At 33.9% G+C, this 16,866-nt stretch overlaps 1 protein-coding gene across 1 annotated transcript; it reads left to right on the forward strand.

The window, feature by feature from the left end:
- The first annotated feature begins 3,344 nt into the window (after window positions 1-3,344).
- Window positions 3,345-7,669, forward strand: LOC103963635 (GDSL esterase/lipase At5g03610). Its single transcript, XM_009376469.3, has 5 exons — window positions 3,345-3,506; window positions 3,721-3,963; window positions 5,571-5,845; window positions 6,892-7,192; window positions 7,339-7,669. Exons 1-5 carry the CDS (start codon window positions 3,446-3,448, stop codon window positions 7,548-7,550), a joined length of 1,092 nt encoding a protein of 363 aa, XP_009374744.1. The 5' UTR covers window positions 3,345-3,445; the 3' UTR covers window positions 7,551-7,669.
- The last annotated feature ends 9,197 nt before the right edge of the window (window positions 7,670-16,866 follow it).

A 16,866-nucleotide genomic window follows, 5' to 3' on the forward strand; every position in this document is an offset into this window, starting at 1 on the left:
ACTCATAGCCGAGCTGACCAAATCCCCAAACAAATTTAGGTTTTTATTGACGGGCGGTGATCGGGGTGACAGAAATCGCCGGAGCCGTTGATTTCCAGCTTTTCCGAAGATATCCCCGACCATGGAAGCGGGGCGTTGGTCAATCCGGGTCGCTTGCTCTGGGTCGGAGCTGGCTGGTGGGTCCAGACGTGGTTCTGCTGGCGGTGGGTTGTTGCCTGGCCGGTCGGGATTGGGCGGCGGTGGCGGAAGAGGAGAAAGAAGAGGTCTTGTTCTTCTGGTCGTTGAGCGATTTGGGTCGGCTCAATTCGAGACCCAGATCGAAGTCGAAGTCCAATTCATGGTAATTGAATTGAAATTGTATACTATTCTGGATCAAAAGAAACGAGATCCGATTGCGTACCTGAGAGAAGAGAGTTTTCTGAATCTGCAGATTCCGGAGAGAGCGAGAGAGATGGCACGTAGTAGCTAGGCGAGTCCTAATACCATTTCTAGTCTGTAATTGAATTGAATGCTGATGTGTATGGTGTGTGTTGGTTTTGATGAGAGAAAATTTCTGCGTTGAGAGTTCAAGAGACTCTGATTATTATTCAGATAGTACAACTCTTCCAATTTGTGTGGAAGATTTAGCTACAAATAGGGGTGGTGGCAGTTCGATTTGGTATGGTGTATTGTGAAATCAAAACCAAAATCACAAGTTTTTGTGGTTTGGTTCAGTACGGTTTTGAAGTTAAAATCGAAATGAAATCAAACCATTGGTTCGGTTTGGTTTGGTTTTAAACAATTTTGGTTTGGTTTTATTGTTTGAAAAAATTGTTATGGTTACCTAATTGTATCTAATTCAATAAAAAAGTTTTAGTGTTTGAAAAAACTATTATGGTTACCTAATGCATTGTGACATAACGAAAAATAAATTGTTCATCCAATTCAATAAAAAAGTTTTGGTGTTTCAACTTTGCATCATTCAAGTTTCAAAGCTTTGCATTTTCCTTTCCTTTTGCACACTTACTAGCCTAAGATTAAGGAGGTATTTGAACTTGTGAACGGGCTTGAGAAGCCGATAGTTGAGAAGATCTTGCACGTTATAAATTTAAAACCAATGGATGAGAAACCATTGATCCTTATAAACTAGAACCTTTTAATTGGCTTGGAGGGGGTGGATTCAATTCATGTAGGTGTGTGTATACTTGGATGGAAACCTATCTAGTATCTACCCATTATTCGCATGTTATAAGTAAATTTAACTAAAACAAGTTATAAATCATAATTCTTACCATATTATAGCACTTTGAACTCTAAAGGCTAGGAGTTGGAATGAAGGGAGGGTAGGAGTGGGGGGAGAGGGAGAGAGAGAGAGAGAGAGAGAGAGAGCCTGGAGAGTGTAAATTGACAAAGAGAGTTAGAAACTTAGATGAATAAAGTTGAGCAGTACATACTAGAAAGAAAAGATAGAGATATGTGGAAATATTATGATGTGGTTGAGTCCATGCTAAATGTATGGATTCAATGAAATAACCAATTAAAATTTAACATTTAATAAAGTTATGCAGTTTTCAAAAGCTAAAACCAAAACCAAACTATTTCCTACATTTGCGGTTCGGTTTCAAAACTGTAAAATCAAACCACTCGATGCGGTTCGATTTGGTTCATGTTTCGATTCCAAGTGCCTACCACTAGCTACAAGTTGTTTAGTTGACCAATGATTTGCTGGCTTATATCATCTGTACTCATTCAATTTCTGGGATTTTTATATTGTGGGTTTGTATGATTGTTAGCAATTAGCTCGTTGACCAATATTTTGCATCACAAAACAAAAACACGTTAGTTGCTAAAACCAGTGGCAAGCAATGTGCAATCTCCCCCAATCAAAAGTGCCAAAAGGGTCCTTTATAACGAGAGATTTTTCAATGTGATCGACATACGAAATGGTATATCACGTATTATTATAAAAATGGTAGACTTTATGTATTAAAAAGTTAATAACTTGAAAAATAAAATTTCCCACCACTTATATAAAAACATGTGGTGTACCATCTGTATTCCCGTCACAATGAAAAATTTCTCCTTTATAACAAGAGATTTTTCAGTTTGACCGGCACATGAGGTGGTACACCACATGTCATTATACAAATTGTAAGATATGTGTGTTAAAAAGTTAATAACTAAAAAAATAAATTTTTTTATCACTTACATAAAAACACATGGTGTACTACCTGTATTCCCATCACAATGAAAATTTTCTCCTTTATAACAAGAAATTTTTCATTGTGATGGGAACACGGATTGTACACCATGTGTTTTTATCGAAGTGGTGGAAAAATTAATATTTTAAGTTATTAACTTTTTAACATACATATCCCACAATTTGTATGATGACACGTGATGTCACCCTATATTTCGGTCACACTGAAAAATCTCTACTTTATAACATCCCCAAGACCTCGATTTTCACCTTACTTTATAGCAACGCAGCCATAATTTTTGCAGGCAGTACACAACTATATATTTCTACACCCTAAACAAAAATAATTGTAATAAATAAATAATTTTAATTATGACGTTTCAATGGTGAAATATTATCATATCGTAATATAAAAAGAATATCTATTTATAGGTATGAACCGAAGTATTGTGCCTCTTTTAAGTTTATATGACATAGTTTACAATAGTCTCATGTTGTGGAGCAAAAACATAGCACACAAACAGACGAGTCCTAATACCAGTGTTCAAACTTTAAACCCTTCTACAACTACAAAAAGAAAATTAAAATTTCTCATTAACCTTCACATATACATTAAAAAAGATATTCATCTTTTCTTGATGAGGAATCCAGGAGGTCCATTCACTAGAAGACGTTTGCCAAGCCGGCCCCGTCTTGTTTGACAGATTACAGCCGTCAGACCAACCCAAAATGTTCATGTGCATAGGAATATATTAGGCAGAGTTATCATCTTGTTCTTGTTATTGTTTGTATGATGACATATTACATGATACATATTAACTTATCATGTATTTTTTTAATAAAATTGGGAAATATGCATAATTAAAGAGGCACTATAGAATACTATATCGGATTTTATATTGCCTGAAGAAGTTCAAGTTTTAATTGGAAATTTTGCAAGAACTTTATATATAATGTGTATTTTCCAATGAAATTCTTCTTTTGTTTCGCAAAATTGTGAGTTTGGACCACCAATTTCTTGGAATTATGAGGTTTGGCTTTATTTACTTGGACCGACAAAAAATGACTAAAAGAATGCAAATTGCAATATCACCCCTAAACATTCACATATTTTATGATCACCCAGAGGTCGACTGCGACTGTATAAAGCACTGATTTCTTCTAGTCCTTCCATATCTTCATTAAATTTAAGTGGTGCATGATCTCCAACTCCCTCTTAATTACATCTCTTCAGCAAATCAAAGCTTCTTTATTTCATAGTCTACCATGAAATCACCTCCAACCGTCTTCCTCCTCCCTACTCTCTTTCTCTTTTACCTCCTCACAGGTCTGCATACATGAGTTAATACTACGTGACTAAAGAAAATGGTTTACGCTCACTTTTTTTCTTCTTATGCACATTCTGTTTATTTATGGCAATTGACTATCATTCGGTTTATTCTGTCGAAAGATTAGAAATAAACGAGGTTGTGCATAAGTAGAATTGGGTGAAAGAATTTGTTCCCAATTTTGATTACCTGTCTTTGTTTGTTTTGTTATAGGACAAAAAGGAGTGCTAGTTTCAGCTGCTCACCACCACCATCACCACCACCACCACCACCACACACATCACCACCTATTTAATTGGCGGCCGACAAAGCTGTTTGTTTTTGGAGACTCGTATGCTGACACAGGAAACAACAGAAAATCAGTGGCTAGTTCTTGGAAACAACCCTATGGAATCACATTCCCGGGAAAACCCTGTGGCCGTTTCTCCGATGGCCGCGTCCTCACCGATTTCCTTGGTACCAACCCTCCTCTCTGATTCTCTCTAATCATGTGCAATTCTCTGCTTTTTGGTGCAAAGAGTGAAAGTAACATGCTGTTCTTTTTCTTTGCTCAGTTCTTTGTTTAGAACCTATGCTTTAGTGCTTTCTTTAGTGATGTATTATTGCTGTAAAATAGTACAGCGGTGGTGGGTTCCTCTTACCATAATATCCTCTTTGGATGGTTTTCTTTTGATCTGAATATTGTTGCATTGTTGGGTAAGCATTTTATTTTTATTGTTTGCTTTTAATCCACGTGTCAGGCCACCATCATGTAACTTCTTACCTAATCACATGAGCTAGCTCAACCTTTTGGAGTCTTGGACATTTGTCATCTGCATTATTGACTCTTAATCATGATTTGCTGTGTTAAATATCTACCTTTTTTGCTTGAACCTTCCTTATCCTACTCTGTCCCCATTGTCCTTTAAAGTTGTAAAACCAATCAAACTTACTTTATGTTCCTTCCAACAGTTACAATTTTGTTCATTTTCTCAGTTTCATCAATCTGATATGTACTACATTTGTGTTGTGAAGCAATAACTCTGTCCTTTAGCATAAAGATAATTAAAATGTTGCGTGTGTCCAGTAATTAAAAAATTCCATTAACTTTGGCGCCATGTCCAGTAATTAAAAAATTCCATCAACTTTGGCGCCATGCAATCTTTTTACTAGAATAGTCTACTACGTAGTCGACCATGTAACATATCTGGTGTTGTGACAACTTCGTATATAAGTTTGAATAATGTTAGAAAGACTACATTTTAAAACCTATATTAGCATATTATCTCTTGTGGCAAATGTTGCATGCAACCAATTAATATTTAATTAGATAAATTCATTAGTTAACGTGGCATGTATACGTCACTTTCAACATTAGATAATATATATATCAACTATAATACAAAAATATGGTCTCTCTAACATTTTCCTACAGAGTAATATTATTCATACTATGTTTTTATACCACATTTTTATACTATCTTAGGTGGCATCTGATGTGGACAGCAGCTACATCATTTGAACAATTTGCAAAACCTAAGGAAAGGAATGAGAAAAACTCATCGTATACCACAATCATCATTTAATTAACTAGTTTTTCCTAATTATTAGTTTATTAAATTATGAACTAAATATAAAAATCTGATTAATTCAAATAATGTGGTAATCCACATCAAATGTCATCTAAAGTAGTATGAAAATGTGGTACAAAAACATGATATGAATAGTATTACTCTTTTCCTATATGTTTTTCTCCTTTTCCTATAAGTTCTTCTCCATCTAGTTACCCAAGTCCAATTGAATGTAGTAACCAGCTTTGAGTCAAAATCAATTACTGAATATGTTAAAAGCTATAATTTAGAGAAAGCCTTTGAATATGTTTTATGCACTTGGTTAACCAATTCACGTGAATAAAATGATGAGTTTATATTTCAAATTATAATATTAATATTCAATTTACATGTTATAATATGCGTAGATTTGTTGTACAATGATGCTGTATTCTATTACCACACTATATATAAGTTCTCGAATATTTGATTACAATTTCTCTCTATCATTTTCAAACACACATGATATTGCAGCTAGGTTTATAGGAGTGAAGTCACCAATACCATACAGATTTAGAAAAGTCGGGGTAAATCATTTGAAGTACGGAGTTAATTTCGCATATGGAGGCACAGGTGTTTTTAAAACCTCGGTTTTGGATCCCAACATGACAACCCAGATCGACTTCTTTCAGAAGCTCATAGAAAACAGCTCTATCTTCACTCCCAAAGAACTTCACTCCTCCGTCGCCCTCGTCACCGGTCCCGGCAACGACTACGCGACTTATGTCGCGACAAATGGCTCTGTTCAGGTTAGCACATATAACATTTTTTATCAAACAAAATTATCAAGAATCAATATTTCGTTTAAAAAATAATAGGGTATTTGTCCTATATAGTGACAGCAGTATTGCAAAAATTACACTCTCGAATAATTGTTGACGTAGTAATAAAGACCCCAAGTAGATATTAGTTCACTTAATGTGAGTTTGATTGAAGATGGGTAGCAAATTAACTTTTAAAAATAGGTCAAATTATTTTGTTACATGACATTGTAATTGTATTTTAGATTTTAGTTGGAAGTAAAAGAATTGGTGGACTTGATGAAAAAAAAAAAAGGAGTTACACAAGTGCATTTGCAAAGAACCTTTATAATTATATTATTATTCTACATATTGTACATGTAAATTTTCGCTTTGGCTTATAAATATTTTCACTTTGGGTATGGTGTTGAGTATGAGTAGGTTAGAGATCCGGAGATCCAACGTTCGAAATTTTATTTGTAAATATATATATATATATATAAGGGGATGGTGAATATTTATTTACTATGTTCTACATTAATTTATACTAAAGCAGGGAAGATAATTTGTACTCAAAACACAAGAAGTCGAAAAATAATGTCCTAACCACCAAGACAATCAACATCTTCTAAACGATTAAATTTTTTTATTGGAGAAAAGAAAAGATCATGGAAGCTGGTACGTAAGCATTTCAAAGAATGGGATTAGGTAGATGATCTTCAGAAAATACTGGCTTACGTAACTTTGTTCCCTAGCTCAAATCAGACAAATAAAGGGGGTAAAGTGATGACACCAATTTTCAGTTTAAGTTATTTTTTCTTTGTTCTTTATCTTTTGTTTTGCCCTTTCACATCAAGCATCTCTTTCCTATCTCATTTCCAATATTTCTTTTATTTAAAACCAAAAGGAAAAACTAAAGAAATATTATAGGCATGTTATGAATTTTTTTGGCCAATTCAACGTTATTTTACAAATATTTTTTCGTACATAAACTCAACCTACATTTTATATGTATTGAACTCCTCTTGCTTTTCAATTATCTGTGTATATTGTAGGGTTGGCAACCCTTCATCACATCAATCGTGAATCAACTAACTGTGAACTTGAAACGTATTTATGCCTTGGGAGTGGGCAAAGTAGTTGTGACAGCTCTTCAACCTTTGGGATGTCTCCCTTCGAGGTCGGCATCATTTTCATTCCAACAATGCAATGGAACTGAGAACGCGCTAGTCGGTTTTCACAATCTTTTGTTGCGGCAAGCTGTGGCCAAGTTGAACAACGAAACCAAGAATTCTTTTATCATTGTTGATCTTTATGCCTCGTTCATGTCTGTGTTCAAGAACAAAGGAGATCTAGGTGAGTACTATATAAGTAGTATATAATGTATATGTCTAATGACATTGGAATTTATTGAACCGTTAGCCTATCTTAATCTGAGTATTCAAGCACATAAATATCAAATGAATTGCTAATACGTGAAATCATCTTGTTCTCTTGAGCAGGAAGCATAAAGTTTGAGAACCCATTGAGGCCATGCTGCATTGGTATAAACAGTGGGTATTTTTGTGGGAGTGTGGATGAAAGTGGTGCAAAGAAGTATACCATTTGTAAAAACCCGGAATCTGCCTTCTTTTGGGACACTGCTCACCCTACCCAACAGGGTTGGCGTGCTGTGTATTCAGCTTTGCAAGCCACACTTGAACAACTCTATTAACTTTGTGTCAAGCTAGATCCAGTTTGTTTTACATGCACTTAATTTCTTCACACGTGTCTTTGCAAGTTATCATTTGTAATTTTGAAACAAGTAGTTCCTCTCCAAAGTCTTTTTGATTACTATAAGCCCACAAAGATGACGAGATCACCAGAAAGTGTGAGACGAGATCACCAGTGTCACACGTCAGCACTCGCTGGGCACTGACAGATGCGGGTCTAGTACCGGCAGTTTATTAGCCACTTACAATAGAGTCTAACGCCACCTTTCGAAATAATCGACGATTGTTTGATTTAGTGTCAAGTACAAATACTTAGTGAGACAAACCTCAATGTCAAGATGTACATTAATTTGAGAAGCAGTAACCAGGCAAATCAACATAGTTCGAAAACAATGCAGCACAAGCCGCTAACGGAGGAGAATCATTTCAAATTAAAGTTGGAGAAGACAAGCCCATGTTAGCAAAATTGTTTGCAACAAAATTTATCTTCCGATATTGTGAGATAAGTAGAAAGTCATTTTCTTAGTGAGATAAGAATTGATTTTTGTTGTAGATCAGTTTTATATTTAATCACACTATGATCAATTTATAGCAGATCTAAAAGTATCTACAACCCTAATTTATAGCAGATCTAAATGACACTTGATCCCAGGATTTGTTAAAAAATATTTAACTTAGATGTACTTAATTCCAAAACTCTATAAAACTCATATTTGTTTAAACATCTACCCAAAATTAGATATGCATATGATGAGAATTTAGATATGCAGAATGAACGAATGATATAAAATGATTTAAACAAATAAACGAACTAAGAGAATCCCATGGAACATTCAGCTTTGCAAGCCACAGTTGAAGAATTCTTTTTAACTTTGTTTTACATGCATTTCCTTCGTAATTAGGTGATTTTATATAAGTTAATTCATTTGTAAGAAACTATCATTGTACGTTGAAATAATTTTTCCACTTGAAACCTTTTTTCTATTAATTCGTCCCCAAGACCTGCATCTTTCTGCAATTGGGCTATCCTCTTCAGGAATTTCCATGCCAGACAATCGCACTCAACAGACAAACCGTAACCCTAATTCTCGTTCATTAATCGATTTTTAAGCTTTCTAAAGCAAACATTGAAAGGCACCACACACGTACGTAGTTCTTGTGGTTAGCTCAAGCAATTAAACATTGAAAGGCACCACATGGGTGGACTATAAGTTAAGATTTGGATAGATCAAGAGTTTCAATTTTTGCCAACTTAAAAAAAAAAGAAGGAGAAATTAGGTTCTCATCCTTCCTTTTGCTACTCCGTTGATTAAAATCCTATTCATTTTCAATTTTTGATCAAGGTCCTTGGGTATCAATAACATCATTAATTATTTCAATAATAAAATATTTTTTTATTTCTAAAATATTCATTTAATGTTAAAAATGTTACAATTAGTATATTTATATTTATGACTAAATTTTTTATCATATATTTTTAGTTTTACTTTGTACCCATTTTTAATTTGTACCAATTTTCTTTTCAGTTTTAATTTGTACCCATATATTAATTTCTGTTTGTGCCCATATTTTTTAAAGTTTATTTGTATTTGTACCCATATATTTTTTTATTTGTACCTTTTATTTTGCTAAATGTACCCATGCCAATTATATGTACCCATTCATGTAAAACTTTTTAATCTTAAAATGTACTCATTCTTAAATATACCGATTTGTTATATGTAAAATGTACAATTTTTTATATAAAATATATTCAATTTTTTTCTAATCCATTTTTAAACTTATATGGGTACATTCTTTTTTCTTTGATTTTAAAATGTATCCATGTCAAGTTATCTTTTTTTTTTTCTTTTTTTTTTTTTTGTGATTTTGAAGAATGTACCCATGTTTTGATACAATTAATTTTTTGGTTATTTTTTATGAATGTACCCATGTTTACACACACACAATAGTATATTTATATTTTAATATTTTTAGTCCCACAAATTATGGTTTTTTATATTTAAAATCTCATTTATATAAACAACTAAAATTTCTAATTTTTAATTTAAAAAATATAGTAACGTACATAAAAATAAATTATCACATTAATTTCAGGGACCTTGATAAAAAATTAAAAACCAACAAGGTTTTAATAAAAAAATATTCATAACTAAGGACCACATCCAAAGTCTTCCTAAAAAAAACACACTTTTGGAAGTTAAAAAAGAAGTGGCTAGAATTTATAAAGCGTTAGGTTACTGCTTCTTTTATTGCCAATTGTTTTTAAGATGGAATCCAAACAATTTTTTTTATCAAGGTTAGTTTGGTATTTTTCAGTGTAAATATATTAGAGTGCTACTAGACCCACTCAATTTTCTTATTTCTCCACCCCATTATAATCTTACCCACTATAAAAATTAAAATCTTATTTTCCCACCCTCTATAATTCCAAAAATAACCTTTATCACAACACCAGCACCACACCATCATTATCTTGTTTCCACCTCCAGTCTCCTCTGGAACTTCCTTTAGCATCAAAACACGTCAATTAGCCAACCCAAAATCCCAAAATCCAATACCATTTTCTCAATCTTGTCCACAAGCTATGTATCTCTAGATTTTGTACTATGGCTACAAGTCACTTGCACTTGTAGCAACTATCAAGCAGTGAAGTTTGGGGTAATAAAAAAAAACAAACTAAAAAGTTAATTACCACCGTGATGACGCTCTCAATCTCCACAACCATTCAAATTCAATGGAAATTGAAATTTAAGCCCCAAACGAGAAGTGACTTGCCCCGGAGGAGAGGAGCTCCTCTTGCCCTTCCTCCACCACCACAACTTTGCCATGCTCCTCCTGAACCTTCGTGCTTCCGACTGTGGTGGTCGGTGCAGAAGCCGAGAAAAGAGAGATGAAACGGAACAGAGAAACAGGGACGGAGAGAGATGATGGGGGAGAAATGGGGTAGGGGTTTAAAAGTCTTTTTATAAAATTATAAACATGTTATTAATATTTTTCAGATTTTTATTAAAATATGGGTGAAAAAATAAGATAATGGGATGAGATTATCAACACTCATATATTATTGTATTGAAAAAACACTTAATTATGAATTTCAACATTTTTATGTAGTGTAACCAGATGTTTGAATTAAATTAGGCTCAGTGAATACTATTGTTTGTTTGTTTTTTTTTTTTTTCTTTTTTGAACAAAATACTATGTGTTCCAAAAAAAAAAAAAAAACCTATTGTTTGTTAATCACGTCAGTTTATGTTTATATTTACAACTAGAATTGTAATCACAAATTGAGTAACGTAGAGCAAGTATGGTCGTTGGGCTTCACATGTGAGCCAAAATGATTCTGATACTATAAAAAAAGTTGAGATTTCACCATAAAATTAACGGCAGTATGAGAAGTTGCTCAACAACTCAATGTCCTTTTTTCATACTCTCATCATGCCCTTTCATGTATAGGAAAATTTTAAGCCTAACAGGTGGAACATAAATCAAATAACGTGGAGCTACGTGAGTTGTTGGGCTCAACACAAAAGACAGCCTAATACCGTTCATATAGAAGAAAAGCTTCAATCTGTCTCTGTATTGTACCTGTTCACAAAATGATGCGTAAACCATAAGCTGAACGCACTAGCTTTATATACTTACAAGCTACATAGTTTAGATTCTTTAGAAACAAAGCAACTACGTAACCACTGTTTATTACAAATGCTGACATTGGAAACAGGGTAAATAACTCTAAAGAAGATGTTGATATAAATGTACGGAAGAGCTGTATATATATGGCCTGGGTTGCAAATTTATCGTTTAAAACCTTTTTTTGTATAAATGTGAATAAGATGTTGGATAGAATTGTACAGAAGCAAGTTCTGCCAAAATTTCTGTTGGTCAAACCATTAGTAAAAAAAAAAAAAAAAATAGAGTTTGTTTGAAAGTACTTTTAAAATGGTTAAAAGTGTTTTTGGTGAAAATGTTTTAAAACTAATCCTTAATAAATAAGCAAGTAATCCTAAAGAAACATTTCAAGTATTTTCTATAAGAAACACATAACTCTAAATGTTTTTTAAACCCAAAAATATTTTTTCTAAAAACACTTTCAATGATTTCGAAAGTACTTCCAAAGCTAAAAACACGGATTCACTCTAAAAATTATAATAATTTTATCTTCGTCTTCTGAACCTCGTATATTGAGCGAAAAATCTTAGACCACTTTCGTTTTTGTGAGGCCATCCTTGGTCCCAAAAGCAATGATCTCTTTGTTTGATTCCAGGTCTTGTATATGCTTTCCACGTCTCAGTTCAACAAAATACAGTATATCGATATAGGGGGCTGACAACTTGAGAGAGCCCACATTCAAATCCATGTTTAGAGGTGCCCTCAGTTATGATTGATTAAACACGTGGGGACACTTCTCATTTAATTTAGTGGTAATGGGAAGAATAATAATAGCTTTCATTTGAATTCTGTTATTCAAATCTACTTGCATCTTTGTCTTCTACTTGTTGTTATATTACTTGTCATTTGAAAAATTATTATCTACCTAGTTCAGAAGTGACAAAATATTGCTCAACTGAGCCACGTTAAAATCGAAGATACCTATCATGGCCCATTGGAATATATGACAAGGGAAATCAATAAAATGCCTAAATTAAAATTCACAAGAAAATAAGTTGAAGTCCATTAGCAATATGGAATCCACCAAAAAATAGAGAAAATTCTAAAATTTAATTGATAATATTATAAATTGATTATGTAAATTAATCCTTAAAAAGCTACAAATCCGAATATGAAAGAAAATAAACAAATAACAAAATATATGGGGTTGAGGTTTTGGGGTGCTTTGGATCATTATTCCGTATTTGGCCTGTTATTTTATATGGTGTTGAGGTTAAAGGTTAAAGGTTAAAGGTTAAAGCTTTTGATGTTGGTTGCTCCCTTTAAAAATATTTGAGAAAGGGGAACTCTTGGATTTAACAAGAGCACTTAGTGAAGTATTGTCTTAAACTGGTTTCATAAGGAGTCTTGTGTAAGGGTTGGGGCTAAACTGCCTGTATGAAGAGCTATGGGCTAATTTAGTCCAGGACTCTTGGCTGTATATGTTTCACTAAAGATTAATTTGTCATTTAATACTACGGTTTTATGATATTTTTCTTTATTTGTAAATGAGAGGTTTTAAGTTTAACTCTTGCCAAAGGCTAATTTGAACCACATTATTGCTAGCTCATTGTGAGGCTAAGTCCACAATCTTTCCATTAGTGTAGATAATATCGTTTGTTAAAAAAAAATTGTCATTTGATGCTAAATAACATTTTAACTTAGCTAATTTGCATGCATTAAATATGCTCTAAGGTGTACAAATTTAGTAAGAGGTAGGACCTTCGGGTCCCCATGAGTATCAAAATTTTATCCTGTTTTCTCAAAAGGAAAAAAAATGGTGATAAATTTGAAGTATGTGGTGATGTACTCTAACGATCACCTTCAATGGAGAGGGTTAAAGGTTTAAAAACCAAAAAATAACCTAATTTGCTCAAAAATTCATCTCCAATTGATAGCCGAGCTATAATTCTGTGGAGCTCAGCAAGCCATTATTTAGCCAAAAGGGCGCTGGCTAAATGTAGCCCCTCTCTTAGCCCTTTTTGGGGTCCAGCTTCTCAATTTGTTATAATTAATTCAAGTTTAACGGCTAAATTTGAAAACATCCAAAGGTAATTTAATTAAATTAACTAATAAATTTAAAGTGTAAATTTAAAACTAATAAATTATTGAGGGGCTATGTTTAGCCCCTTTAGAAATAATATATGAGTATGGTCTGATACTGTTCATTTAAAAATAAATTTTTTTAGAACTATAATTTTGAACAAAGCTATATTTAACGTTCCGATTAGACATGACCTAATAACATCACATTTTGGCCTAGGCTAATATACATTGTAAGTATCATCACGTGTGCCAATATTGTCGTAAGATTTCCGAGTAAGCCTACATATAAGCAAAATAAACAGAGTCACACAAGTTGAGGTTTATTCTTTTTGTTTCTTATGTTAGCTAGTTAAGATGTAACACGAAGTGGTTGAGAGATTGAACATGATGTGAGTTTTTTCCGTATGCTCGGAACATAGTTAAATAAGTTATATATTATTATGCAAGTGAAGGTATACTTGGAAAAAAAAAAAAAATTTCCTTCACTTGTAAGTAACATACGGCGCCCCGCCTCATATTCTGGAACATTTAAAAATCTCATGAGCATGACAAGCACCAAGTATCCAAAACTCCAACCTTAATTCCTATTTGGAACCGTAATACACTGTTCTTAAATGAATTAAAGGCAAGGTGAGTCAAACTCATCGCCTAACTAACTAGGATTTGAGGTAGTACGTAAATGAAAACCCTTAACAGTTAATACAATATTATTAGTATTCATATTATCAATCATTATAGAACTTGTGGTTTCTCACGTCTTGAGCGTTCCCGTGGATTCTAGATTGTTATATTAACGTTCTATATGTGGTTTCACTCAAGCTAGCATCTGGAAACATCGAAACCCTTAACACAATATTATTATTTTTTTCCTAATAGATAAACGATATGTATGAATAGCAACCATATATATATATATGACACTTGGAGCAAATAATTGAATTATGTGGACAAATAAAGCTGACGAAACTGAAAGTAACATGAAGCTATACGAAAAGGACTAGGCAGCAGCAATGTATTAAAAGCGTGAGGCGTGGGCGAGGCGTCCGAGGGGAAGCCCCGTCTAGGCGTGAGGCGTGAGGCGAAGCCTCATGGAACCTAAAATTTAAATATATATTATATGTAAGTATATTTATAACAATATAATACTTTGTAAAAACAAATATAACTATAACTAAATCAAAGATAAAATCTTCTTCTTTATTACTAGGTCTCGTTGTACTTGGAAACTATGTCATATAGTCTCAAAATGTTATAATTCTTTATTTTATTGTAAGCAATTACAGAGAACTTCAAGGAAAATAAGGATGAATGGTCACAATTATAGGAAAATTTCAATCAAAAAATAAAGGCTTAATGTTGCAATTATAAGTAATTTAAAAGGAAATAAAGGCTGAGTGAAGTAGTTATAGGGTATTTAAAATGATATAAAGCAATAATTATGGGAATTTGAGGAAAATAAAGGGTTTAGTGGAGTATTTATAGGGTATTTAAAATGAAATAAATGGGCTGGAGTATTTATAAGGTATTTAGAATGAAATAAATGACGAAAATAAAGAGTTGAGTGGAGTATTTATAGGGTATTTAAAATGAAATAAATGGGCTGGAGTATTTATAAGGTATTTAGAATGAAATAAATGACGAAAATAAAGAGTTGGGTGGAGTATTTATAGGGTATTTAAAGACAAAAATTAAAAAACAAACTCAGCCTAAAAAACCCTAGCCGCTGTCTTCATCTCCATCTCCATCTCCTTTGCTAGTTTCTTGGTCTGCAACTCAAAAACAGCCCTACAACTAAAAGAAATCCAGATTTCTGCAACCTAAAAAAGAAAAAGGGGCGCCCAGTTGACGCCTCAGGCGCCTAGACGCGCCCCGACGAGCCTAGGCGAGTATTTCGCCCACTCCCACAAAACAGAGGCGAAAATGGTGAAGCCCTGCCTCCAAGGGCGCCTAGGCGCGCCCCGAGGCGAGTTTTTTAAAACATTGGGCAGCAGCACACCAACATCTAGAAAGAAGCAGGAAGCTGCTGAATTTGGATACATATAATTGGTTTGGAAAACAAACATAAAGTATATAGGCAGCTGCAGCTGTTCACAAAACAAAAAGAAAAACGGCTTAGTGCTTAATCAAATTTAATATATAATCTTGTTCATCGCTATCCTCCAAGCCATCGATCATAACTTGACCTAATAAGAAGTTTCTGGGTGGTGGAGGTTTATGGTTATGGCGGTATCTAGAAACTAAAGAGTCAAAGAGATATATAATGGCGCAATTGCATGATTAATAAAATTCAAATTCCCAGTCCAGGGGATTAGGGGGAGCAGAAAGGGTCCCATTTGTGTTCACCACTACTAGGCAGTAATCATCAGCAGGTGTTTACGAGAATATTACACGGCTCTTGTTGGAGTGACAGCATTATCCAAACTGCTTATAATTTTCCTTCTGCCCATAATTTTTTTTTCTTATTGTCATGCTATGTTGTTAGTCGCATGACGACTTATTCTCAATCAATTTGATAATAGAGTATTGTTTTAGTTCAAATGAAAACCGATTAAGAATGAGCACAGAGTATGCATATTAAGGGGACGTTTGTTGCACCGGATTGTCTCAGACTGGACTAGCTTCAGGGACTGAGCTGGACTGGCTTAGACTAGACTAACCTGAACTAGTTTAGTGAAGCGTTTGGTGCAGTGTTGGACTAAAAAGCTGGACTGACTTCTAATTCTAGTTCAATTCCTAGGCTTCCAATTAAATTACCTATTTTCCTTGTATCTTCGACATTACTACATAGAATGCAATTAGTCAAAACATCAACCTGGAATCCAATTAATCAAGTTTATGATCTCTTATTTTCTCAAAACCAAACATAATATACATATAATTAAGAAACATAATTCGCCGCACAAAATGCATTTGGATAAACAAAGATTGGAGATTTTAAGAAAATATTTTTATCCTAACTGACCTACAAAAGATTTCGATAGCTGGACAAAAACAGAAGTTGGTGATTGAACAAAGTTGAAGTTTTGCAAGGAAAGAATAAGATAATAAATGGGTGAAAATTTTCATCTTTTTAGATTAATTAAAGTTTTAATTCTTATTTTGTGGACTTTCTTTTTCTTGTTTTAGGAGAAAAATGGGGCACTATCAGTGCATGAACCTCTCTGGATTCATGCCTCCTTAATGGGCTCTGGTATGTTATAAACGAATCTAAAAAATCTCAAGCATAATAATGAAACACTGGATTCCAAAATGAAAACTGATGAAACGGACAACTTGCATATGAATCGGAATGGAGGAGAGATTAGACGGCGACGACAAGCTTCAACATTGAGAGCAGAGCCGCTGCCGCTTCTGCTGCTACTGCTGATCTTCAACGTTGAGGACGATGACGACCCTCCCTGCTTCTCTATTGATCTTGTCGACCGATTTTCAATTGAGTTGTGGTATTTGGGTTTTCTCCGAACGGCGAAAAACTTGAGATGCGCTTAGTGGGATGGGTGAAGCAAGGAAGATGAAGCAGATGGGACGGGCAAAGTGAGGAAGATGAAGCATATGGGATGGGCAAAGCGAGGAGGGACGAAGCGGTCTTAGTAGTCCACTCTGCTTCGGCGGGTCTCACTA

The sequence above is a fragment of a genome, unplaced genomic scaffold (assembly GCF_019419815.1).
Source record: "Pyrus x bretschneideri cultivar Hongxiangsu unplaced genomic scaffold, Pyrus_bretschneideri_v1 Contig47, whole genome shotgun sequence".
In the NCBI taxonomy this organism is placed as follows: Eukaryota; Viridiplantae; Streptophyta; class Magnoliopsida; order Rosales; family Rosaceae; genus Pyrus; species Pyrus x bretschneideri.